Source organism: Balaenoptera physalus (assembly GCF_965194825.1).
Source record: "Balaenoptera physalus genome assembly, chromosome: 16".
NCBI lineage: Eukaryota > Metazoa > Chordata > Mammalia > Artiodactyla > Balaenopteridae > Balaenoptera > Balaenoptera physalus.
This window is the reverse complement of record NC_138898.1, coordinates 24,798,567-24,824,309: the sequence shown is the minus strand read 5'-3', so window position 1 is coordinate 24,824,309 and position 25,743 is coordinate 24,798,567. Positions and strand designations below refer to the sequence as shown.

Genomic DNA, 25,743 nt, shown 5'->3' with positions numbered 1-25,743 from the left:
TAGGTCTGATCCCCACTTGAGTATTTTCTGTTCTAAAAGACATTTTACCTTAGTGTTTCTACCTAGATGTCTCATGAGCATCTCAAATTTTATATATTCATTATAATACGCTTGATTTCTTGCCCATTCTACCCTCCTCAAACTTGTTCTTTCCCAGATCTTTTCCATCTTATTAAATGATACCACCTTCTATCCAGTTATTCATGCCAGAAACCTGGGAGTTACCCTTGCTTCTTTCCCCTAACTCACTCATGAAATCTAATCCTGTTGGTTCTCCTTAGAAAATGCTTATTCCTCCCCATATCCATGTTTACCACCCTAGTCCATACTACTGTCGTCTCTTAATTAGATGGCTCTAGCAGCCTCTTACGCATAAAAGGACAAAAGTATTTGATAAACGTGAAGTTGGGAGATTCAGGGCCGCCGCCTGGGACTGTGCCTGCGAGGGTACCCAGACTGTCTATGTGTTGGTCTGTATATTGAGCTTCTTGGGTAGCTGCTATATAAACTTTTCTAGCAATTCACAAGGGCCCATTAGTCTTGAAGGGCACTGGCATTCTCTGAACTTTGCTGTTGGAGTATATATCCAGGTGGTAGATATTTCCTTGGCTGTGATCATCTCATTTATAGGGGACCAGTGAGTTGTCTCCTGTGGGAACCAGGGGGTGCTCTTCTAGATTTGAATCTACTCTTTGTACCTTCCACACAGTGCTTAGACAAGGCTATTTTATGGCAAAAGTGACTAACTCAAGGGTGAAGGCTAAGGATGTAAGAAGCTCTTGCTAAGATGATGAGAGATATATGAGATGCTAAAAATAATCTTAGTTTGTAACTCTCTTCTTTCATTGGCTTTCTAGCATGCTTAGAATAAAATCCAAGTTCCTTATCTTGGCTTACAAAGCTAAATGTGATCTTATCTCATTTACCATTTTTCCGTGTTTGCTATACTTTTCCTCAGGTATGCCAAGCTTTCGTACCTCTGTCTGGAATTTTCTCTTCTTCCTACCTTCAGTCTTCACATGGATAGCTCCTTGTCATTTAGGTGGTTGCTTAAAAGTACTTCCTTAGAAGACTGCTTTACTGCCAAGTCATACTCTGCCACATTAGGCTGTTTTTCATCACAAGGACTTATCTCTAATTGTAAACTGCTCTGTCCACAGTTTAGAGCAATATCTGATAACATGGTAGGCATTCAAATATTTGTTTACCAAGTTTGTCAGTGTACTTTTTAATTGACCTCAAGATTTCTGGGACTGTTGATACCAACAGTTGGTGGGGGGGTCTACTGATGGGAATTTGGGTGGATGGTGTGGGGAAGTCCTATATTTTTTAATATGATGGGAAGAAATACAAAGGTTATGTGAATAAAATTTGTGAATATTTTAGAGCAAACTGCTTCTCTGAGTAAAAATAATAATGCTGTGTTTAACCTTTGTGAAATCAAATCGATTTGAAGGATGAACTAACATCTTGAATATTGAAATATTTTCTCTTTTATTTTACTTAGTCATTTCAGCGAAACTTAAAGAAAATAAAAAGAATTGGTTTGGGCCAAGTCCTTATGTGGAAGTCACAGTAGATGGACAGTCAAAGAAGACAGAAAAATGCAACAATACGAACAGTCCCAAATGGAAGCAACCTCTTACAGTGTAGGTTTGAAAGTATTTTCTATGGTATATTTTGTTTAGTAGGTGAGCAGAAATGCAGCTTTAAAAAAGTTTCTCACTTTTTTCTTTGTTCCTCCTCTCTTTTTTTTTTTTCCCCCTCTTTTTCCCCTGTTCTTAGGACTCTCCTTCTAGTCTCCTTTCTCTTTAATTATTTGTTTTCCCAGCCTCTCCTTTTCATTGCATTGTTGCCACTGAACAGTAGCTGGGAGATCCCAGGGTCACGGGCCTAGAAAGATTAGCAGCTCTTTCCTTAATTTAGGTTTGAAATAGAGGGCTATGAGTGGCTCACTTTATTTTTTTAATTTAATTTTTAAAAATAGTTTGTGTTTTTTAAAATTACAGTGCCCACACAGAACCTACACAGGGGTTTTTTTCCTTTAAAAAAATTATGCTATACATTTTATACTTAACATACATAACATCATTTTTTGCTGAGTACATATGGGTCTAATATCCCTTATATAGCTACATAATATTCTTTAATATGGATGGCTACGATTAATTTTACTAGTTCCCTATTGATCGGTTGGTTTCTAATGTTGTGCTATTAGACAGTGTTGCAATATACATCCCTGTGCATATGTCTGTATGTTTGTGTTTTTGATCTGTCATTCGAATTCATAGAAGTAGGATGTAGCTCAATTTCAACCCTTACTGACAAAGCCCCAGATGTTGGTAGGAAGGAAATTACAGGTTGAAGAGAATTATAGGTTAATTTTAATTTTTCCACTAAAATGGAAGCAAATGTGTGATTTATCAACAAATGGATTTTTAAATAATATAGTGTATTTGGTTTGTATATTAAAGTAGTTCAAAATATAACCAGTTGTTATCTCATCAAATATAGACAAATTGCTTTCATTACCTAACATTTGGAATTCTTGCATTTTTTTCTCTTAGAGAAACAAACCTGTGACTAAAAAAAGTTTTATTTCTAAATGGTGAGATGAGACATTTGAAATGACAAGCTCTTTTCTTCACATGATACGTGCTTATGTGGACAGTATTCCTAATAAATGACAAAACAAATTAGCTATACCTATATTATTCTTTAACATGGATTTTTGAAGTTCTAGGGCATCTTGATGTACTTTATAATGATTTTGAGCAAATGAATGAGACTTAAGAATTTACTGAAGGTCATCTTGAAACCTGTTTGCAGAAGTATCATTCTAATGTTCCTCATCTGTATTTATTTCAACATCGTTTCTTAGACTTCATTTTTAATTAGTGCCCCATTAGAGATTTGATCTAAATTAAACAATATGTGAGGAACATTTTTTAAAAAAACAAATCTTCAAAAGGCCACAGCCTCCAATAACGACTGGAGATGTTCAGAATAATAGACTGAATACTCATCTACTTTCTACCAGCTATCTGTGCTCACAATAAATGTACTTTAGGGCTATTGAGCTGATACCGACATGAACTCCTTACTGGTTTAAAAGTTAAGAAAAAAGAAACTCTCCATGTAGCCCTATATGGTAGTGCTGTTCTTAAGCCCAGATGTTCGGGGGATCATAGCTCAAGATCTGAATTTTTAAGCTGCAGCAGATTGGCCTGCAATTTTAACACAGCTTCCATTGTTGGGTAGCAGGCTTTCCAGTCTTCTCTCAAGATTTGAATTGAAATAATTTAGAGTAGACCATCTTTGATGGTATACTTTGTTGTCTCTCAAAGTAAAATTAAATTTATTAACTCTTTTATCCCATCCCCATTATAATTTCCCAAATGACTAACAGAGAAATGTGCTCCTTTTAAAAAAAAAATTATTTATTTATATTTTTGGATGCGTTGGGTCTTTGTTGCTGTGCGAGGGCTTTTCTCTAGTTGCAGTGAGTGGGGGCTACTCTTCTTTGCCGTGCGCAGGCTTCTCATTGCGGTGGCTTCTCTTGTTGCAGAGCACGGGCTCTAGGCGTGCGGGCTTCAGTAGTTGTGGCACACGGGCTTCAGTAGTTGTGGCTCCTGGGCTCTGGAGTGCAAGCTCAGTAGTTGTGGCTCACGGGCTTAGTTGCTCCACGGCATGTGCGATCTTCCTGGACCAGGGATTGAACCCGTGTCGCCTGCATTGGCAGGCAGATTCTTAACCACTGTGCCACCAGGGAAGCCCCGAGAAATGTGTTCTTAATATACATTCTCCTGAAAGTAACATCTGAAAGTTTTGAAAGAGAATGAATACATTGTACAAAAAAGAAAAGGCAGTGATAAGGTGATAGTTTCTTAGTTTGTTTAAAATACCTGTCACTGGGAATTCCCTGGCGGTCCAGTGGTTAGGATTCTGCACTTCCACTGCAGGGGGCATGGGTTCGATCCCTGATTCTAGACAAATTCTAGAATTTGTTTTATAACCTTGAACCATAGGACTATGGTAGGTTATATAGTGTTCCTGTTTTTCTAATTGAAATAGTTTTTATACAGCTTATTGCAAATTCAAATTTCTATTCTGTATTGGCATTTAGCAAGGTATGGAAGAGTCTTTATTTGACAGTTGTCCCAGACACTTTGCCTCTAACAGTGTGAAACTTGGGGTAATATAATCCTCAAATCATTAAGTAGCTGACTGAGAAACTTCTTAATATAAATTTTAATGACAGATTTTTGTTCAGATTACAGTCTGCCACCGACTGGCTGTGTGATGTTGGGCAATTTGCTTAACCTCTCTGAATATCAGCTTCTATATCTGAAGATAGGAGTGGTAATTCTCATCTCAGGGTTGCTGTGAAGATTAAATGAAATAATCCTAAGCTCAGCATACTACCTGACATAAAATAAGGATTTAATTTATAAATTCACTTTTTTGTACTAGGAAAGTAAAACTGATTTTTCAACAGTTTGTAGCATGGTGAGCACTTTTACTTTTGTTGATGATATACATGCATGAAATTGCCCCTATAGTTCAGTGACAAGTGAAGATGACCATAGGCAGTCTTGGTTGTACAGTAAACTGTAAGGTGTGCAGTGAGAAGATTTTAATTATAATTTATTTACGATCTTGTTGTGATATTTAAAGGAAATTTTTTTTTCACCTTTTTTTTCACCTGTAGTATCGTCACCCCTGTGAGTAAATTACATTTTCGTGTGTGGAGTCACCAGACACTGAAATCTGATGTTTTGTTGGGAACTGCTGCATTAGATATCTATGAAACATTAAAGTCAAACAATATGAAACGTATGTATGTAAAAACAATAGAATATGCTCAGCTTTTGTTTTTCTGCAAGAAATTAATATGCCAAATGTGGAGAAACTATGTTCACTATTCGTTTTTAGGTTTACTTGGTTATAATATTAATAGGGAGATGGATCTTGAACTGTTTAATGCATTCTGAGTAACCATGGTTTGGCCATTCATTTTGGATCTGATATTTTAAATAAATATTTATTTAGTAAATAGATATTTATTGAAGGCTATATACTCAATTATGGAAAACAAAAATATAGAGCAGAGCTGAAGGAAAAACGTAATCTCACTGCAGAGACAAATGTGGTTAATATTTTGACATTTCCTTTTCAAATGCTTATTTTAAAAACTTCCTCATTTTAGATGGTTGTGGTTTTATTTATACGTGTATATCTCTATCTTTAGATGTCTATATATACTATAGATACATAAAAATTTGAAACATACTTATTTTAATTAATATATCATGATTTTAAAACAGATATTTAATCCTTGAGTATCTAAAACATACTTCTAAGAATTTTATTTCTCATTTAGGATTTACGAGATGAAAATTCACTCTTAAATTATGTTTTCAGTCAATATAATTCAGGCATATATTGCTGAGTAGTCTTAGTTGTCCTGCTGGCTCATTTTGTAAAAGAGAATGAATATAGTAAGTGAGATGATTAAGCTATTTAGTATCTTACGTTGTGGATATTAACCATTAGGAAATTTTGTTCTATTTTTAAAATGTTTTTGGCGTCAAAAGGCCTGAAACCTTGGGTGAAGTGTATTAAAACAAATTGTGTACACGTAAATGTAAAGTTTTTCTGACAGTTTTGTTTTTAACAGTTAAGACTTAAAGGAAAAAAAAGTGACCATTTTCTATAATTTTATTCTCTTCCAGTTGAGGAAGTAGTTGTGACTTTACAGCTTGTAGGTGACAAAGAACCAACAGAGACAATAGGAGATTTGTCAGTTTGTCTTGATGGGCTGCAGCTAGAGTCTGAAGTTGTTGCTAATGGTGAAACTACATGTTCAGAAAGTAAGTAATCACTTCTTATATAGGGTCTTTAATGATTCTTCTTACATTAGCCACTGTAGTATGTTGTAATTATTGCTGTTCTTTTCCACATTAAAGAAATTATTTTATTTCCTTTTTAAAAAGAGACATTTTTCATTTTAAACTTTTAGTGCATTGTTTCTATGAGGAAAACATTTTTCTGTAAGTTGAAAAGCTAGCCAAGTAAAAGCCACATCACAGTTGGCCATATGCATGATGAATTGATTTATAAAGTATCCGTTCTGTAGGCCAACAGTGGCAGTTAGTATGGCACATTTGATGCTACACCTTCTCCAGTGCTAATGGCAGACATAGTTTACTCTCTGTAGCAGTGTCTGATTGAGTTTAAATTTGACTCAAAATCCTTCTTAGTACTGTACCAGACAAGCCAGTAACAAACTGGAATCCATTTGCCATTCCTCTTGCATTTTTGTAGGCTACATTTATTGAGATGTCTTTGAGTTATAATAATGACAGAACCAATTCTTTATATGTATGCTGATATATTTTACAGTTTATGATTTACTAGTGTTTGTTAAGGAAATAAATATGAGCTGTAATTAAAAGAAGTTGGATAGCACCTGAGTTAGTGTCTGCACAGCTAGCATGCTTAATAAAACCACTTCTCAGTGGATTCCCTTTAGATATTTTCAACCCTTACTAATGTACTAATAAGTGTATTTTCACTTGAAACACAGATTGTAGAGGCCCCAAGACAAAGTGCATATTAATGGTCTCCTTGATTAGTCTGACAAAGATCTTTTTGTTTACTTAGAAACCGCCTTATGAAACATTTTGCAGTTGTCAGGTGCTGCTGTACTTCTGTTCCTACTTTGGAAGACTTCCTACTTCCTTTTTAACTCTTGACCCTTTTTAATAGCAGAACCTTTAAGATAGTCCTGGTGTGTCTTCCAGTTTGGTTCTTTGGGGTTAATGAGGGTGGAAAGAAATTTCTGAATTGGTTATACTGCTTCAGAGTTGACATGTTCATCTTAATTGACTGTTATTCACAGGATCTCTGTAATAGTTACATTTTTCTATAAGTTGGAATTCCGGAAGGTAATAAAAGTTAAGTTACATTGTTAAACTGCTCTAAAACCTCAGTATTTATAGCTTCCTAAGTTTTTTTTCCTACAAATTGAAACTGCTACTAATGCAGAATATTTAATAATTAACAAAAGTAAAGCATGTCAGCCTTCATATTTCAGAGTAGAATCTAAACTGCATATTATACTTATGACTTTACTGTTTGTTTCCTACAGAAGTGGACATTGCTGTGTAACCAGTTTTTGACTCAAGTAGGAAAATAATTGACAGAATTTAATCTCATTCTTTGAAGTGAAGAGAGGTTTTAACTGGGAGGTCACAGTGGATTTTAGGGCTAGAGTTGCCACATACAGTAGCTGCCATTTGTTTAATGTTTACCATGTGCCAGGCACTGTGTTGGTGTGTTTACATATATATTCATTTAACCATCACAATTTTGTAAGACATTTGCATATAAAAGAAAGTGAGGCTCTGAGAGTTTAAATAGTATGTCCCGTATCACACCAACAAGTGTGATGCAGAGTCAAGATTGAAACACAAATATTTGTTGGTTTCCTTTTCTTTCCAATACACTTTCCGTTTCACACTTTAAAATTTAGGAACTTTAAATCAAATCATGAGTTGTTATAAGTAAGCAAAGGAAACCCAATTAAGTCCACAAGCATCTGTGGTGGGAGCTTCACTTTTATTGTTTTTTGATTGATTCCATTTCTGTAACTTTAACTATAAGCCAGAAATGAAAATTAGAGTAGCGCTAAAATTGAATTTCTATCATCTGAGCATTGTTTGGTTGGTTGCTTTTGTATTCTAATATTTTTCTAATGTTACAGAGTTTTAGTGTTTTTTCCCCCTCTGTGTGTTCAGTCAAGTTTTTGTGGCTTTGCTGTACAGCAGAAACTAATACAACATTTTAAATCAACTATACTCCAATAAAAAATTAATTAAAAAACAAAAAGAAGTTTTTGTGGAAGAACTCATAGGATTTTAGAGTTTAACATTTTTGGTTAATTTAAAAATAATGCTTATAAAAAGAAATCTGTCTGAATTTTGGTATTAAAAGTCACCAAATAATAGCTTGTTATATATTTAGATATACTGTGAATATTTTTCTAGTAAGACAGCATTATCTCTTTTGATAGTTAAAATTTTCATTTTTTTGGTAGATAAAATTTTCATTCTTTTTGGTGGATAAATTTTCTAAAAATGGCAGTTATATAAGTAAACTCTTTTTCAGGTGAAACAGAGTTTACTCACTATGTTTGTTTGTTCTTCCCACTTCAAGCTTTATTTAAAAACCAGAGAGCTTTATGTTCCCATTCTACCTCGTCTACCATTGTCTTCACTCAGGGAACAAGTTTAATATCCCAAATGAGTGTCATTTGTAACATTTTCTTTGATACTCTTTCTTATTTTTCTGTTTAGGAAGTAATTACATAATTTGTCTTGATGTTTTCCTTTTCTTAAGTACAGAGTTAATCTGCTTTTATGAGTCTTTGGGAAGGAGAATTCTTTATTTAATTTGCTAGTTAGGTAGACTTATTGTAGCTCTCAGATCTAAATTAACCTAACAAATTGAGAGTAGGTAGTTGTTCATTTCTGCACGAACTTCCCATTCATGTATTTTGACTTCTTGGGTGGGTGGTGGTGGTTGATGGTTAGTTTAACACCTGTCTTCCCAAATATGGCATTCAACAAGAAACACTGAAAAGTATCATCATCAAAGGCATTAGTTTTCCTAAAGAGAAATAAAAGTCTATTTTACTTTTAAATTTATGATAATAAAATAGGAACATATTCTTGTATAGATCTTTATTCTTTACCATGGATGCTCTGGAAATGTATTTAAAATTAATCTGGGGATAGTTTTTGGCATATGTGACCTCCAGTTCTTATTGTGTATGTTCCATTTTGTTTTGATTTTATCTCATTCTTTCCCAGTCTTTCTCATTAAACTCTAGTTACTGTGGTTTCTTTTGATTTTAGGGTAAATAGTCATTTTCATGTGTGATTATATCTATAATGTTTCTTTTCAGTAAAATAAATTCTAAGAAACTAGATGAAGTTTTTTGCTATACCAAATATTATTTGAAATTACTATACCTCTGCTGGGTCTGGGTACCAACTAATTATTTTATAGAGAGAAACTTTGCTGTAATGGTATTTTTTAAAATTTGACTTATATTTGATTATTTTAAATGTTTGCTCAGAATATTAACTAACGTCACAAAAGAGCCAGCAAAACTTCCTTTACACACTTATGTTTTTTTAATATTTATCAGTGCTACTTTAAAAATGGAAGTATTGGGAATTCCCTGGTGGTCCAGTGGCTAGGACTTGGTGCTGTCACTGCCAGGGACCCGGGTTTGATCTTAAGAATTAGAATATGAACAATATCATTGCATCCACCCATGTTCTCCTCCCTATATCAATCCTTGTCTTCTCCCTAGAGATAATCATTATTCTGAACTTTGAATTTATCATTTCCTTGCTTTAAAATTTTTTTTTTCACATGTGCATGTGTCCTTTTGCACTCTATGAAAATATCAGTGTTGCCTTTTAAGATTTATCCATTTTGTATCTGTAACTCACTTATTTTCATGGCTGTATAATCATTGGGTGAATATACCACAGTTTATCCATTTTTTTTAACATCTTTATTGGAGTATAATTGCTTTACAATGGTGTGTTAGTTTCTGCTTTATAACAAAGTGAATCAGTTATACATATACATATGTTCCCATATCTCTTCCCTCTTGCGTCTCCCTCCCTCCCACCCTCCCTATCCCACCCCTCTAGGTGGTCACAGAGCACCGAGCTGATCTCTCTGTGCTATGCGGCTGCTTCCCACTAGCTGTCTATTTTACATTTGGTAGTGTATATATGTCCATGCCACTCTCTCACCCTGTCACATCTTACCCCTCCCCCTCCCTATATCCTCAAGTCCATTCTCTAGTAGGTCTGTGTCTTTATTCCTGTCTTGCCACTAGGTTCTTCATGACCTTTTTTTTTTTTTTCCCTTAGATTCCATATATATGTGTTAGCATACTGTATTTGTTTTTCTCTTTCTGACTTACTTCACTCTGTATGACAGACTCTAACTCCATCCACCTCACTACAAATACCTCCATTTCGTTTCTTTTTATGGCTGAGTAATATTCCATTGTATATATGTGCCACATCTTCTTTATCCATTCATCCGATGATGGACACTTAGGTTGCTTCCATGTCCTGGCTATTGTAAATAGAGCTGCTATGAACATTTTGGTACATGACTCTTTTTGAATTCTGGTTTTCTCAGGATATATGCCCAGTAGTGGGATTGCTGGGTCGTATGGTAGTTCTATTTTTAGTTTTTTAAGGAACCTCCATACTGTTCTCCATAGTGGCTGTATCAATTTACATTCCCACCAACAGTGCAGGAGTGTTCCCTTTTCTCCACACCTTCTCCAGCATTTATTGTTTCTAGATTTTTTGATGACGGGCATTCTGACCAGTGTGAGATGATATCTCGTAGTTTTGATTTGCATTTCTCTAATGATTAATGATGTTGAGCATTCTTTCATGTGTCTGTTGGCAATCTGTATATCTTCTTTGGAGAAATGTCTATTTAGGTCTTCTGCCCATTTTTGGATTTGGTTGTTTGTTTTTTTGTTATTGAGCTGCATGAGCTGCTTGTAAATCTTGGAGATTAATCGTTTGTCAGTTGCTTCATTTGCAAATATTTTCTCCCATTCTGAGGGTTGTCTTTTGCTCTTGTTTATGGTTTCCTTTGCTGTGCAAAAGCTTTTAAGTTTCATTAGGTCCCATTTGTTTATTTGTGTTTTTATTTCCATTTCTCTAGGAGTTGGGTCAGAAAGGATCTTGCTGTGATTTATGTCATAGAGTTTTATGCCTATGTTTTCCTCTAAGAGTTTTATACTGTCTGGCCTTATATTTAGGTCTTTAATCCATTTTGAGTTTATTTTTGTGTGTGGTGTTAGGAAGTGTTCTAATTTCATTCTTTTACATGTAGCTGTCCAGTTTTCCCAGCACCAGTTATTGAAGAGGATGTCTTTTCTCCATTGTATATTCTTTTATCCATTGTTTATTCATTTTATATATTTTATCAAAAATATGGTGACCATATGTGCATGGGGTGAATATACCACAGTTTATCCATTTTTATGTCAAAGCACATTTGGGCTCTTTCCAATTTTTTGCCATAATGAACATAAGTGATACATTGAACATTTTTGTATTTATATATGTCTCCTGGTACATAGGTTGAAGGGTCTTTGTAGGCTGTATACTTGGGAGTGGGATTGCTGGGATATGACACAAGTGCATTTTCATCTTTACAACATTTATTGTTTCTTCAAATATGCCTCTTTTTTGTTATTCTTTTAATTTTGATGAAATTTACATAATAGATACTTAACCTTATAAAGTGTACAGTTCATTGGCATTTAGTGTATTCACAGTGATGTGTATCCACTACCTCTCATTTCAAAACTTTTTCTTCACCCCCAAAAACCAAACCATTATCTGTTAAGTAATCACTCCCTATTCCCCCTCCCCTCCATCTCCTGGTAACCACTGATATGTCTCTATGGATTTGCCTCTTCTGAGTGTATCATAAAAAAGGAATCATATAGTATGTGACCTTTTGTGTCTGGATTCTTTTGCTTAGCATATTGGTTTTGTTTGTTTGTTTTGGCCACGCTGGGCCTCTTGTGGGATCTCAGTTCCCCGACCAGGGATTGAACCTGGGCCGCAGCAGTGAGAGCGCAGAGTCCTAACCATTGGTCCGCCAGGGAATTCCCTGGATAATATTTCATTGTGTGTATATATGCCACAATTTTTTTTTATCCATTTGTCCACTGATGGACATTTGCCTTATTTCCACCTTTTGGCTATTAATGAATTATAAATAATGCTGCTATAAACATTTGTGTCCAAGTTTCTTTGTGCATGTCTTCATTCCTCTTGGATATATACCTAGGAGTGGAATTGCTGATGCTTGTTTTTGATAGTTTCTTATTTCTTGCTTGTTAGTTTTCTTTTGATAAGTCGGTTTTTTATATTCTCCATTTGAAAATTCCAGTATCAGAAATATTTGGGGATATAAATGTTTTGACTCTCCTTCATTGAAGCTTGTTTTCTTATATGTTATGGCTCTTTGATTGCCAGTTTATATTTGATCTTAGTCTGGGGGAATCTCAAGGGCCTAATAAGTTGGGGATTCTTTGGCCAAAGAAAATTTCTTTTGCTTCTGTTAGTGCCAGATGTGTCACCTACCTGGGAATACTTTAGCTCCTTTCTGGGATCCCCAGCCTAATGTGGATGTCTCTGGTTCAGCCCCCTCACCTTGTTTCTGATCCACCTCACAGCCCTCAGGGTAACCCTGTCTTTCACATTTGCTTACTGCACCCTGTTCTTGCTCTAGTATCAGTTCACTTGTTTGTTCATTTTGCTTTTGAGATTGCTAGGCACCCAAGTAGTAGAAATAGTGTGTTAAATTGCTTCATCTAAAAGCTGGTTCTTCTGTTGCAGGAGGATCCTTTTCAGTAGAATAGAAGAGATCTTTGTTGATCTTCTAACAAAGTGTCCTCTGGGTAAAATGTGTATTTAGAAATCTGATCAGGTTTTTTTGGTTTTTTTTGGAGGAAATTTGGATTGGGAATACTTTTAAACAGCAGTATGTTTATAAAATGCCAATTTAAGTACAGCCTTTTTCCTCTTCTTGGACATTGATTGTATAAGTGTTAGATAGATTTATATTTTTTAACTATTCTCCTGTTGAAAGTGCAAAATTAGATCTAAATAATTTATGTCATGAATTTCATAGTTATGGCTTTACTCTGTATTGAAGTGAAATAAAAGATTGAACAAAAATAACCCTTGTTCGGACTTTGAAATGTAAATGTCAGGAAACAATAATAGTTAATATTTATGGCGTGCTTATATGTGCTGGGCACTGTTCTAAATGTTTAATTCTCACTACTGTTCTATGAAGTAGGCATCATTATTGTTCCCATTTTATACACGAGGTAAAAGGCACAGGAAAATCAATCGTATTTCTCTAAGGTCACAAAGTTAGTACGTGTTGAACCTAGGATACAGACCCAGGCAGTCTGGCCTCAGTCCATGTCATTAAATATGTACTATGCTTCACTGTAGTAAATGATAAAGTTTAGAAGTAGCAATTATTGGTAGAGTTAAATGGATTATTTCAAATTGTCTTCTTATTTTTTGAAAAAAGTGGAACACTGACTGATTTTAATAACTTACGACATTTTGTTTTGGTTTTCTGATTTCATTTATGTCATTTATCAGCTATTTTAAGGGAATATATTCCATATAAAAATAATTCTTATAAAATTGAAGCATACCGTTTTCAGCCAAAATGTATTTCATTGTACCGTGTTTTTTAAAACCATTTTTAACAGCTCTATTGGCATGTATTTTATATTTCATAAAATTTACCTGTTTCAAGTGTGTTAATTTAATGATTTTTAGTAATTTAATGGAGTGATTCAATCATTTACTGTAAATCAGATTTAGAACATTTTCATTCGCCAGTAAGATCCCTCCTGCTTATTCACAGGAAATCCCATTTTGACCTCTAGCCTAGAGCAACCACTAATCTATTTTCTGTCTCTAAAAATCCATCTTTTCTGGACTTTTTATGTAAATGGAATCATAACAATATGTAGTCTTTGTGTCAGGCTTCTTTCACTTAGCATAATGTCTTTTCAGGTTTATCAGTGACGTAGCATGTTTCAGTAGTTTGTTCCTTTTTATTACTGAATAGTTTTCCATTACATAGGTATACCACATTTTATCTATCTACCTGTACCATTTTTTTAAAATGTAACATTTCTAGATAAGACACTTGCCAACCTTGCTGAGTATGATATAGTAGTAGTATAGTGGTGACTCAGCATCTTTTTAATGAATTAATTCATTAGTTATGCTTTGGAGTAATATAGTGATGATTTCACTGTTTGAAACTAGAGACTGTATTTAGGGACTATTATTCTTTAGCTAAATGGACCTAGACTGTTAAACTTGAGTTCTTTTTGCATTTCATAGTTTTTTAAACTTCTCTATATACTGTTTTTGCTGCAATCCATGTGCCTACCTCTAGTAGCCTCCTTCTATCACTTGTATAATACACAGGCCCTTACTGAATCCTAAGGATATTTCCCATGAATAAAATTTGAAGGAAGTGTGAATGTTGTGGCATTCATTTTGGCCACTTTGAGATCCATTTGTGCCTTTCCTATTCTTGAAGCTATTTTCAAGACCTTTGCATAAGAAAGATTTTACTGATTTTTCTATTTTCAAAATCTATTCTATCATCGTCCTGCTGGTAATCAGCACTTTTTTGGGGAGGTAGTTGACTCCTCCCCAAAAGATGACTAAAATACATTTGAATTAGAATCAAGCGCGACATATTTCAAACAAGGCAGAAGCAGCATATGAGTAATATACCTTGACTAATTAACATCTCTTACACATAATAATCATTTGCACAAAATTTTGGTAAAACTTCTCAATCACATGAACACTTATCATATTTTCCTTTTAAATAACATGTTGGACTTTAACTCTGTTCCAGTATATTCTTTACTAGAAAGATTTGGTGAAAGGTTTTGTTTACATAGCATGTTTAAGAAAAAGGTGCAAACCACTTTCTGAAACTCGTTTTCTGTACAACTTTTATTGTTGTTAAAGGTGCTTCACAGAATGATGATGGCTCCAGACCCAAGGATGAAACAAGGTAAGAGTTCACTTATTACATACCACAGAATGCAGAAAGAAACAAGGGAGAATGAATAAGTTTCATTTTAGTCAAAACTTTTAAATTCAGATTGATATAAAAATAAATAAGTATCAAAAATTTCAGGGCTCAAGGTAAGAAAGGAAATATTTATGGAAAATTCAAGACCCTAAGCTTGTATGACTGCAGTTCTCTAGAGTAGGCCAGAGATACCCCAACGCTAATACTTTTTCAGCTTATAGAAAGTGAATATGTTGGCACTTTTCCAAAGGTAGGGAAGTTCAGAATCCCAGGGTCATCATTGGGCTATTTTCTTTTCTAGGAAAGCTGGGCTATAATTTTTCTCACTGGGATTAAAAAGCAATAGAAAAGGTTTTAAAAATTAATAACTATCTCTGTATTCTGGAAGACAACTTATGCCTCTTGTGTTTCTTTTTATGTTTATGTTTCATAGCTTTTTTGAAGTCATGAAATTTCCCTTATAAAGATGTTTTAATATTTCAGATTTCTTTGGTCAAATAACTTCTCTTTTGCCTAATAAACCCATACTTTTGCATTAATAAGTAAGAATGTGGTAGAATTTTATAGTGCATTGAAAGGTTCTGTTTTGCCACTCTCATTTCTTTTTTGCAAAATCTTTCTTATAATACTTTATGAAACCAGACAGCTGTAAGTTTCTTGCAAAGGCCTTGCTAGAGCCCTGGCTTCATGCCATTTATTTAATCAATGCTTTACATTTTCCCAAGTGAATCATTGTTCACAAATAATCTGAGGAACAATGTCTTCTAGGTTTATGAGACTGCCAGACTAATCTTTGAGCATGTCTTTTGTGTTAAGCATGAATTCCTTTGCATTAGCCTTTTCCAGAGAGCATACCTCTGAGATGATGGGTTTGAAAAACATTTTGTAAACTGTCAAATGCTGTTTAAATGTTGCTACACAACAATCATGGTGGTGAATCCTTTGCTTTTGTTTGCCCACTTCATAACTACAAGGCATGTGAACAAGGCAAAACCTCCCCCTCCCCCCAGTCATTTAAGAAGCTTACTAAACAGCTTTAGGTTCTTTTACTTTAATTCAAGCACTGCATATATCGTCAGTATAGTCCTGTTGGTCTCCTTTCCCCCATAGCATGTCTGGATGTTGTATATTTCTCAGTGTTGTCTTCTGTCACTTTTATGAATTACCAAGATTATTGGTGCCTGACGTTCAAGATTTTGTTTTTGGATGTACCTTCCTGACTGTTAATCTTTGATTTGATATTGTGACCTTATTATATTAGCATCTTGGTTCTCCATGTTTCGATCAGGTACATATGTATAGTGAGATAAGCAGGGGTTTATAAGACTGAAGCAAAGAACAAAGCCTTAGTAGCACTAATTCATAGCTAATTGCTTTTCACATATAATGGTGGTGATAAGTTCACACTGGCAATTCTATACAGTATATAGGTTTCCATATTGGTTTTCAAAATTCATCTCAGATTTTAGCTCCACAACCACTCATTAAAGGAACTAAAGTTAACCACCAGTGCTATTTTAGTGTCACCATGTTTCTCAAGCTTCAGAGTACATTAGAATCACCTGGAAGACTTGTTCAACAACAGATTGCCCAGTCACAGATTGCCAAGCCTTGTGTCCTCTTCCCAAATTGTTACATCTAGGATGGGGCCCAAGATTTGCATTTCTAACAAGTTTCCGGGTAATACTGATAGACCAGGTCCTACACTTTGAGAACCAGTATTCGTGAGACATACAGGTATTTCTTAGATTTCAACAAACTATTATGGGAAATCTTTCAGTTATGTAACAAAGTCTATTTCTTGAAAATCTAGGCTCGCACAGCTTGCCAGAAATGTCACTCGATCTTAATCTCATCCTCTTTTACTTCAGAGCTGGTTTGAATCCTGTTTCTTTTTTGAACTGCTTTTACTTGTATTTGTTAGAAAATGATACATGATTTTTAAAATGTGAAACAGTCTATAAAATGTGTAAAAACTTCATGGAAGAAATGGCATTTGACCTAAGACCATTAAGCATAGTTATAATTTGGATATGCATGTCTTGAGGGAATTGGATGAAGGAGTTATAGGTGGAAAGAAGAAAAACAGTCATGGAGGTGGGGAAGAACATAGGGGTTTTATTGGAAATCTTTAGCCTCAGTATTTGGCTGAAAATAGAGTAATTGAAAGTGGGAAATGGCAGGTGGTGAATTTGAAAGTAGAATCAATCAGTATTTATTGCCTCTTACTATGTGTCAGGCAGTATGATGAACATGTTTCCTGTTATTTCAGTTAATCCTTAAATATTTTTATGAGGTAGGTATCATTTTTACAGGTTATGAGAAAACTGAGGCTCAGAAAGGGAAAGAAACTTGCCAGTTAATAGTGTAAATGGCACAGTTGAACCTGAGACTGCCTTACCTTCAGAGCCTGAGTGTGTTTTACTGTTGCCTAAAGTGAAATGCTTTTTTTGCCCCCCGTGTAAGTGCTTATCCCTCAATAAATGTTATTTTTAGTATTGCAGAGGTTGGAGCCAGATGGAGATTTTGGTTTGCAAGTATAGGCTTCTAGAATCTTTTTCTCTGGAGAGGAATGTCTTTTAAAATATTTGAACAGAGCATTGGTATGATCAAAACACCATAAGAAAAATTATTTGACAGTCATTTGTAGTTTGGATTGTATGGTGGTGGTGAAGGTGGGAAGACCTATGTGGAAACTTATTACAGTAATCCACTGAGAGATAATGAGGGTTGGAACTGGAGCAGTGGTGGTAGAAGAGAGAGAGAAAACGTGCCAGTGAAATCAGTGGGACTTTTAGGCATTGAGTGTCAAGAGGCACAGGAGAGAAGAAAAGTCAAATTGCCTGCAAGGGTAGCAGAGTCACCCATAGAACTAGAACATAGGAGGAAGAGTAGCTTTAGCATTGGAGAGTTATTCTAGATCTCCTGCATTTAGCTGATAATTTGGTACCAGGGGATGAGAATGAGACAAAGATTCGAGTTTCTGATTTGGAATTACTTTAAAGATGATCTTTGAAATAATGGAATTTGCGACCCTAGGCGAAAATTTGTGCAGAATGAAAAGTAAGACAAGAACAGAACCATAGGGACCTATATTTAGTAAAGTGGAGGAAGAGGACAAACCAAAGAAGGAGTGGTTAGTAGTGGGGAGTACAAGATTAGAAAAGCAGTGTCACAGAAATTAAGAGAAAAATGTTTTTAAAAGATGGTGTATTATTTAACATTATCAAATACTGCAGGAGAGAATGAGATCTTAGCCTAATCAAGCCAGGGAAAACTGGCTGTATGGAAAAAGAAAAATCAGGTTAGAGCTTTAGCTCATCCCCAAATGAAGGTAGATTCTAGGTTTTTTAAACTGATTTTTAAAAATGAAACTATAAAACCTTTAGGAGAAAATATCTCTGAATACATTTAATTATGTAGAAATATAAAACTCTTGTATGTTCAAACATATAAAAGCAAATGACCACTATTTAACCAATGTGAAATTAGTACCTTCGGATTGTAAAAAGCTCTCACAAATAATGAGGAAAAACTATTCCTTTATAATAGAAAAATGTACAAAAGACAGACATATACAGTGCATGGAAGAGGAAACTCAGATGGCCTATAAATGAAATACTGTTGAACATTCACGTTTTTATTTACCAAATTGGCAAAGATTTAAAAGTATATAAATAGGGGCTTCCCTGGTGGCGCAGTGGTTAAGAATCCGCCTGCCAACGCAGGGGACACGGGTTCAAGCCCTGGTCCAGGAAGATCCAACATGCCACGGAGCATCTAAGCCTATGCACCACAACTACTGAGCCTGCGCTCTAGAGCCCGCGAGCCACAACTACTGAGCCTGCGTGCCACAATTACTGAAGCCCATGTGCCTAGAGCCCATGCTTTGCAACAAGAGAAGCCGCTGCATTGAGAAGCCCGCACACTGCAGCGAAGAGTAGCCCCCTCTCGCTCCAACTAGAGAAAGCCCGTGCACAGCAATGAAGACCCAACGCAGCCAGAAAGGAAGGGCGGGCGGGAGGGAGGGAGGGAGGAAGGCGCAATGGGATAATATATTAAAATGTTAAAAGTATATAAATACTTTATGGTGAAATGGGCATTTTCATATCTATCTGGTGGAGAACAGATCAGTTATTACCTTTAAAAATATTTTTTTCTTAAATTAGCAATCAATATTTCAGTTTAAAATATTTGCCTACTTTGACCCAGCTATTCTATTCTGGCAGTCTACCTGAAGGAAATAGAAAATGTCACTCCCTTCCCTAAAAAAAGATTAGATTATGGTATGTCCATAAGATAGAGTATTCTACAGTCATTAGAAATGTTTTTGGATAATTTGGGTGAAATGCCCAGTATATAATGAATAATAAAGAAACAAAAACTCACCCAGGATATGAAACATTGTGTGATCACATACATTGTATGATCAGTCATAGCCAATGCAAAAGGACGGACAAGAGATTATCTCTTAATGGTAATAATCTCTAGAATGTACGATTGAAGGTAATTTTTATTTTATAATTAGAAATTACTTTTTATTTTGAAAATGTCTTAAAAATTAAAATGCACTAAATACATTAATTGCATAAATACCAAGAATTACAGTGAAGGAAAGGAGAATGAGGACAGCTAGAAGAGTAATTAAGATTGAGGAAGTGTTTAATTATACTTGTGACTGAGAGGAACAATCTAGAAGAAGGAAGATGATGGAAGAGAGAAGAAAGGTGTTAAATGATGGTGAAAAGTCCTAGAGCATATTATTTGTGTCCTGAAATCAAAGACCCACAAGACAAATTAGCCTTGAAGAAGTGAAGATAAGATAGATTTTCTTTTCCCCAGAGGTGGGAAACAAACAGATGAAGATGATTAGTGGCATAGAGAAATTTTAAAATAGAGAAAAAAGAAGGATAGCTGATAATCATCATTTTAGGGAAGAGGTAGAGTCAGGGTCATCTGCAAATTGGGATTAGGTATTTGAGGAGATGGGAAAAGTTTTCAGTGAGCAATGGGAATGTGGCCAGGAGTAGATTAGAGATGTAGAAAATGATTGATTTTCAGGCAGTATGGATAGCCCAGTTGAAGTTGTTGAATAATGTGAACTGAAGTCCATGTTGCCTCAGTCTTTTTGAAGTGATCAAGCTTTTAAGAAAGTGAAGTTTGTCAGAATAGAAAGATATAGACACTGTAGAATGGACTTGAGGACACGGGGAGAGGGAAGGGTAAGCTGGGACAAAGTGAGAGAGTGGCATGTACATATATACACTACCAAATGTAAAATAGATAGCTAGTGGGAAGCAGCCGCATAGCACAGGGAGATCAGCTCGGTGTTTGTGACCACCTAGAGGGGTGGGATAGGGAGGGAGACGCAAGAGGGAAGAGATATGGGGATATATGTATATGTATAAATGATTCACTTTGTTATAAAGCAGAAACTAACACACCATTGTAAAGCAATTATATTCCAATACAGATGTTTTTTTAAAAAAAAAGAAAATACGCTAAAGGATTCTGCCATCTTAAAAAAAAAAAAAAGATATAGACTAGAGAAGCCTAATATTAACATTTTCTGTCTTTTGCTTGGGTCTGTGTAACTGTATAGGACCTAGCAAAAGCTCTTTGTCCTTGCAAATTACTGTTAAACTTTTTATTACTGTTAATTTTAATACCACCACACTAATCTCATTGAACCTGTGGTGTAGGTTGTCATAGTCACCTGTCATTTCTAATTCTTCAGCTTCTGGGAGACTTGAGATTTGATTTGTTTTTGTTTGGTTGGCTTTTTGTTTTTATTTATTTATTTTTTTTAAGTACTTTTTAAAAAAATTTATTTATTTATTTATTTATTTTTGGCTGTGTTGGGTCTTCACTTCTGTGCAAGGGCTTTCTCTAGTTGTGGCAAGTGGGGGCCACTCTTCATCGCGGTGCGCGGGCCGCTCACTATCGCAGCCTCTCTTGTGGAGCACAGGCTCCAGACGCGCAGGCTCAGCAGTTGTGGCTCACGGGCCCAGTCGCTCCGCGGCATGTGGGATCTTCCCAGACCAGGGCTCGAACCCGTGTCCCCTGCATTGGCAGGTGGACTCCCAACCACTGCGCCACCAGGGAAGCCCCGGTTTTTTTGTTTTTTTTTGTTTTTTTTTGTTTCTTTGTTTTTTTTTTTTCTAATTACAGCAGTTTATATCCTAGTAACAGAAACAGAAGATATATGTTTTTAAATGTACACCTTTTCACTTGAAGGGAAATCAACATCTCTCATGATTTGCCCTCATTTTCCCCTCACCCTCACTTTCCCATCAGGAAACAAACAGGATTTGTATTACAGAAGGTTATATCTCTTACCACGGTGAGCAAATATTTTCTAGTACTGTATGTTTATTGGTATATATTTTGTTTATACAACTTTATACACAAGCTAAATAAATTTAGCTCTTTTCTTTTTTTTTTTTTTTTATCAATACATAGGTTTTAAGATTCTTACTAGTCATATATATTCTTGTGCGGTAAATAGGGGGTGTTGAGTCCAGTTCACTGAGCAAGGAGTAGGTCTTGTCTATTACATATTGGGTTTATGGAACGGTATCTGAGCTAATTTGAAACCCTTGTTTATGCATCACCCCACCTCACCTTTCCCGTTAAGCAGCCATAGTGTGTTTTCTAAATGTGTGACTCTGTTCTTTTTTTTTTTTTTTTTTCACACACACACACTGTATTTTATTTTTACAAGAGATAAATAGACTGACACCAAGCATTGTACATGGATGACCACAACAAAAGCAACACTGATTGCAATTACCAAACATGAAACACACTCCTACTATGTCATAATATTGACATTCAGTCCAGTAATCCTCCACTGTAACAGCTCCTTTACTTTGCAGTGAAAATTGATTTGTATATGCTTTGCCTCTGAGTCCTTGTGGGATTTTTTTTTTTTTTAAATTCAGACAGAAAGTCACAAAAATTATACTCATCCTCATCAGTTCACTCAGTCCCATGTAATTAATTGTTTTTTTCATCTTGATCTTTTGTTAGCACTTTTATGAGTTCATCAGTTTTTCATCAGAGTTCTGAAAATGCTTATTCATTCAGTTCAGCAGTACAGTCAGTTACCAGAAACCTGTACTTGTCAGAGTCTTTTCCATGAATTTCTTGAAGATGAAACCCTTTTATAGGAACATGTTTGCAAAATCATCAGAGTACACCCAGAACTGTCTGTAAATGATATTTATTTTTTGGCTGCATCAGGTCTTAGTTGTGGCGTGCAGGATCTTTTGTTGCAGCGCCTGGGCTCTTCGTTGCAGTGCGTCGGCTTCTCTCTAGTTGTGGCACGTGGGCTTAGTTGCCCTGCTGCATGTGGGAATCTTAGTTCCCCTACCAGGGATCGAACCAGTGTCCCCTGCATTGCAAGACAGATTCTTAACCGCTGGATCACCAGGGAAGTCCCTGTTTTTGTTTTTTTAAACAGGACAAAAGTACTCACTTAGGCAGCACAAAAAAAGAATTTTTGTCTTGTGAGTCATTGGAAATGAGAACCTCAGGACTTTCCTTACCAGGCCCAGCATAAGATTTATTAGGACCTTTTGTAGAACTATCTGCCCCTTTAATTTGGTACTTTACCTGGTTTATTTACTCTAGTAATACACACGTAATTTCTCAACTGGAACATTGTCCAGCATTACTTGTTGACCCCAGAGAACAGTAGTGGGAAAAGTAAATGAAGGACTAGTTGTAGTGAAAAGATTGCTTGGGGGTGGCGAGTATTGGGCAATAGTGAATTAAGGTTCTTGGAAAAGTAGCCTATGACGGAGCCCAGGTGAGAATTGAAGAGAACTGATGGACTGTGAAGATAGGGGATTAAAGTCATGATGAGACTGAATAAAAGATACAGTAGGAGGCAAGTAGAAGGAATAGAAGGTTGTAGGAGTTTAAGCGTTCAAGGTCTAGGAGGAGGAGCGATTCTAAGTATCAAGAAAATTTAAGGAATCATAGTACACAGCTTGTCAGATAATTATGTTGAGAAATTGAGGTCAAAATACTAGAAGGGTGAGCAGCATGGATGTTAAAATCTCCAAAATATTAATCTTCAACAACAGAACATAACATTTTTGGAATCCAGTTTCTGCTGTACTTGTGTTTGTCATAGCAGATTTACCTCATGCCCTGAATGTTCCCCCTCCCTCACATATCCCTAAAACGTGACCAGCAGTGGAAGTGTAATTTAGTTGAACATTATAGCTGAGAAGGTTTTAAGGAATCATTTAATCCAGGTAAATGCACTTTTGAGGTACAGAGAGATTAAATAACTTTTCTTTGGTCATGTAACTTGTCAGTAGCAGAGTTGGAGCTTGAAACCTCAATTTCCCTTTTTTGTTCCATTCTACCAGTTGTTTGTCTTTTTAAAAGCATCAAGAATCTTTTTTTCAAACTAATTAATCACCTCTTAAAATAGTATAGAGAGGCAATACGCAGTCTCAGAGAGGTATATGACTCAAAAGGGGGTATATGACTCATCACCTAGGGGAAGGGGAGCAGTGTCAAAGCTGACTCTTGCTGCATTTCGTTCATATTCTGGGGTTGCTTGGTCTTCTTGCAGGTGGTCAGCACTAACCAGGTGCTGACTGCCTGTTACTGAGCTTTTCCATTTATTCAGAATAAGCATTTGAGGAACCCCCTAAAGCAGTATTTGTCATGCCCTGCTCTTCACACATCATCTGGAGATCTTGTTAAAATGCTCTTTCTGATATAGGGGGTTGGGAGTGGAGTCCAAGATTGTGCATTTCTAACAAGCTCCTGTGTATTGTGCTTGCTTCTGGTCCAAATACCACACTTTGACTTCTGGGAAACATAGTATGAAAATGATTTAATGGTACTGCCTCTATTACAGTTTCTTGAATCTATCAGATTTTATTTAGGCTTGTTTTGAGGTCCAGGAGTATAGATTAATACTGAGTAGTGGTTTCCAGTTACCAGGTAGTAGATACCAGGGCTTTAGCCGAGGCATCTCCAAACTAGCTAACTCATGCTTTGCTTTCTATTTCTAGTCAATGACTAGCATCTCCAAACTAGCTAACTCATGCTTTGCTTTCTATTTCTAGTCAATGACTAGATTCCCCTGGGAAAAGGAATCACCTGTGTTTAACAGTAATAGTAACTTTGTATCTGACATTCCTGTTAGTGTTCTTCCCCTTTTCTCTCCAATTGATGTCATTGCTTTGAAGACATGATAGTTCCTTTTAAAAAAAGTCTGTGGGCACCTCTCTTCTAGATCACTTACCTTGAACATTTTGTATACCATCTGCTGAGATGGAGGGAGAGCACCTATCCCTGGGAAATAAGTGTACTTCTTTCTCCTATTGTGGAACAGTCAGCTTTGCGCCATACCTAAATAATATTAAGAGCCAGTGGAAACCAAGAAAATGATGATTAAGTTATCTGTGCTTATGATAAGATAGTGCCCTTTCTAAGGCATTTGGAATTTTGAGAATTTGACTCCATTTCTACTTATACAGGGCCTCTGAAGAGTTATTTGAAATCTGAGCCAGCACACCTAATAGTTCTGATTGGTCCCCTAAATACTTCTGTGCCGTTGAGTAACCCCTCACATATTTCTACATGGGCTCTGAGGAGCTATATGTAAGACCTACCATAAGAGCTGTTTATGTATTTGATAAGGCTGGCCAGAAATTAGGAAGGTTTTCTCAGGCTCCTAGAACTTTAAGTTTTGGTCTTCCTGTTGTTTTTTTTGTTAAATTCAAAGAGCATTCTTTTTCCCTTCCGTTCCCGGCCGTCTTACCCAGAGTGAACACAAATGGATCAGACCACCCTGAGGATGCAGGGTCTGGTGAAAATAGGAGGGTCAATGGGAATAATTCTCCATCACTCTCAAATGGCGGTTTTAAACCTTCTAGGCCTCCAAGACCTTCACGACCACCTCCACCTACCCCACGTAGACCAGGTGTGTATCCTAGACATACACTAGGGATGTAGGTCTCAGTACTGTGATTATAAAATTCTTTTTGGGAATTGATCTTCAGGTAAGTGTCAAGAGACCCTTTTAGGTTGGTTTTCTAGCTGAATTTTTACATTTAAGATTTTGGCCAAGAATGATCTTTCTGTAGTTAATCAAGATGTGCCTATTCCCTAAGTTTTTCTGCCAGGTGTGAAGTTAATTGAGGCAGGTGCTCTACTGAGAATGAAAATCACATGTGTGCTGGGAGTTCGCTGATGGCCTAGTAGTTAGGATTCTGGGCTTTCACTGCCATGGCCCGGATTCAGGGAACTGAGATCCTATAAGCTGCACAGTGCAGCAAAAAAAAAAAAAAAAAAAAAGGGAAATCACATGTGTACTCTAAAAGGTAGAGGCAATACAGGTAAGATTGCAACTTTCTGTCAGGGTTTGTAACTGTGGACATAAGCATTTCATAGAGTCAAGGATCTGGTCAAGGATATATCTCATTAAATCCTTTAAAAAGACAATCAGTAAATAGCAAATAACCCAACAATGCTAAATGATATTCAGATTTTAAAGCAAAAATCACACAAGTAAACATTTTGTATAGTAAAAATATAAACATTTACAGTTAGAATATTTATTTTTCCTGATTAGCCAGAACAAATCTTTTAATCTCTTTTTACTTTCCTCTGTTAGTATGTGAACAGGAAATGTAAAATAATCCAAATATTATTAGAAAAGTAAATTGGTTGTCCACAGATCATTTTATTAAATTACATTGTGTTTAAATATATATCTTCCCCCTTTTTTTCTGTAGATAATTGTGTTCATAGTATATTCCCTGTCTTTAAGATCATATACTACTTTGTCATAATGTTAGTGACTGCCTCCAGGAATTGTTTTGTCAACAAGTATTTCTTGAAGATGTAATATGTACTCAAGCAATAATATTCTTTCTTTTTTTTTTTTTTTGGCCACACTTCGAGGCTTGCAGGATCTTAGTTCCCCAACCAGGGACCGAACCCAGGCTCTTGGCAGTGAAAGCGTGGAGTCCTAACCATTGGACT

The 25,743-nt window shown here is 35.8% G+C and overlaps 1 protein-coding gene across 2 annotated transcripts in view; it reads left to right on the top strand.

The window, feature by feature from the left end:
* Window positions 1–25,743, top strand: part of ITCH (itchy E3 ubiquitin protein ligase) — a 123,361-nt gene that overhangs the window by 49,961 nt on the left and 47,657 nt on the right. For both annotated transcript variants that reach the window (XM_082432131.1, XM_082432130.1), the window contains exons 4-8: window positions 1,508–1,649; window positions 4,712–4,836; window positions 5,736–5,873; window positions 14,658–14,703; window positions 24,522–24,679. In XM_082432131.1, the coding sequence (XP_082288257.1) occupies window positions 1,508–1,649; window positions 4,712–4,836; window positions 5,736–5,873; window positions 14,658–14,703; window positions 24,522–24,679 (609 nt within the window). The remainder of the gene's footprint in view (window positions 1–1,507; window positions 1,650–4,711; window positions 4,837–5,735; window positions 5,874–14,657; window positions 14,704–24,521; window positions 24,680–25,743) is intronic.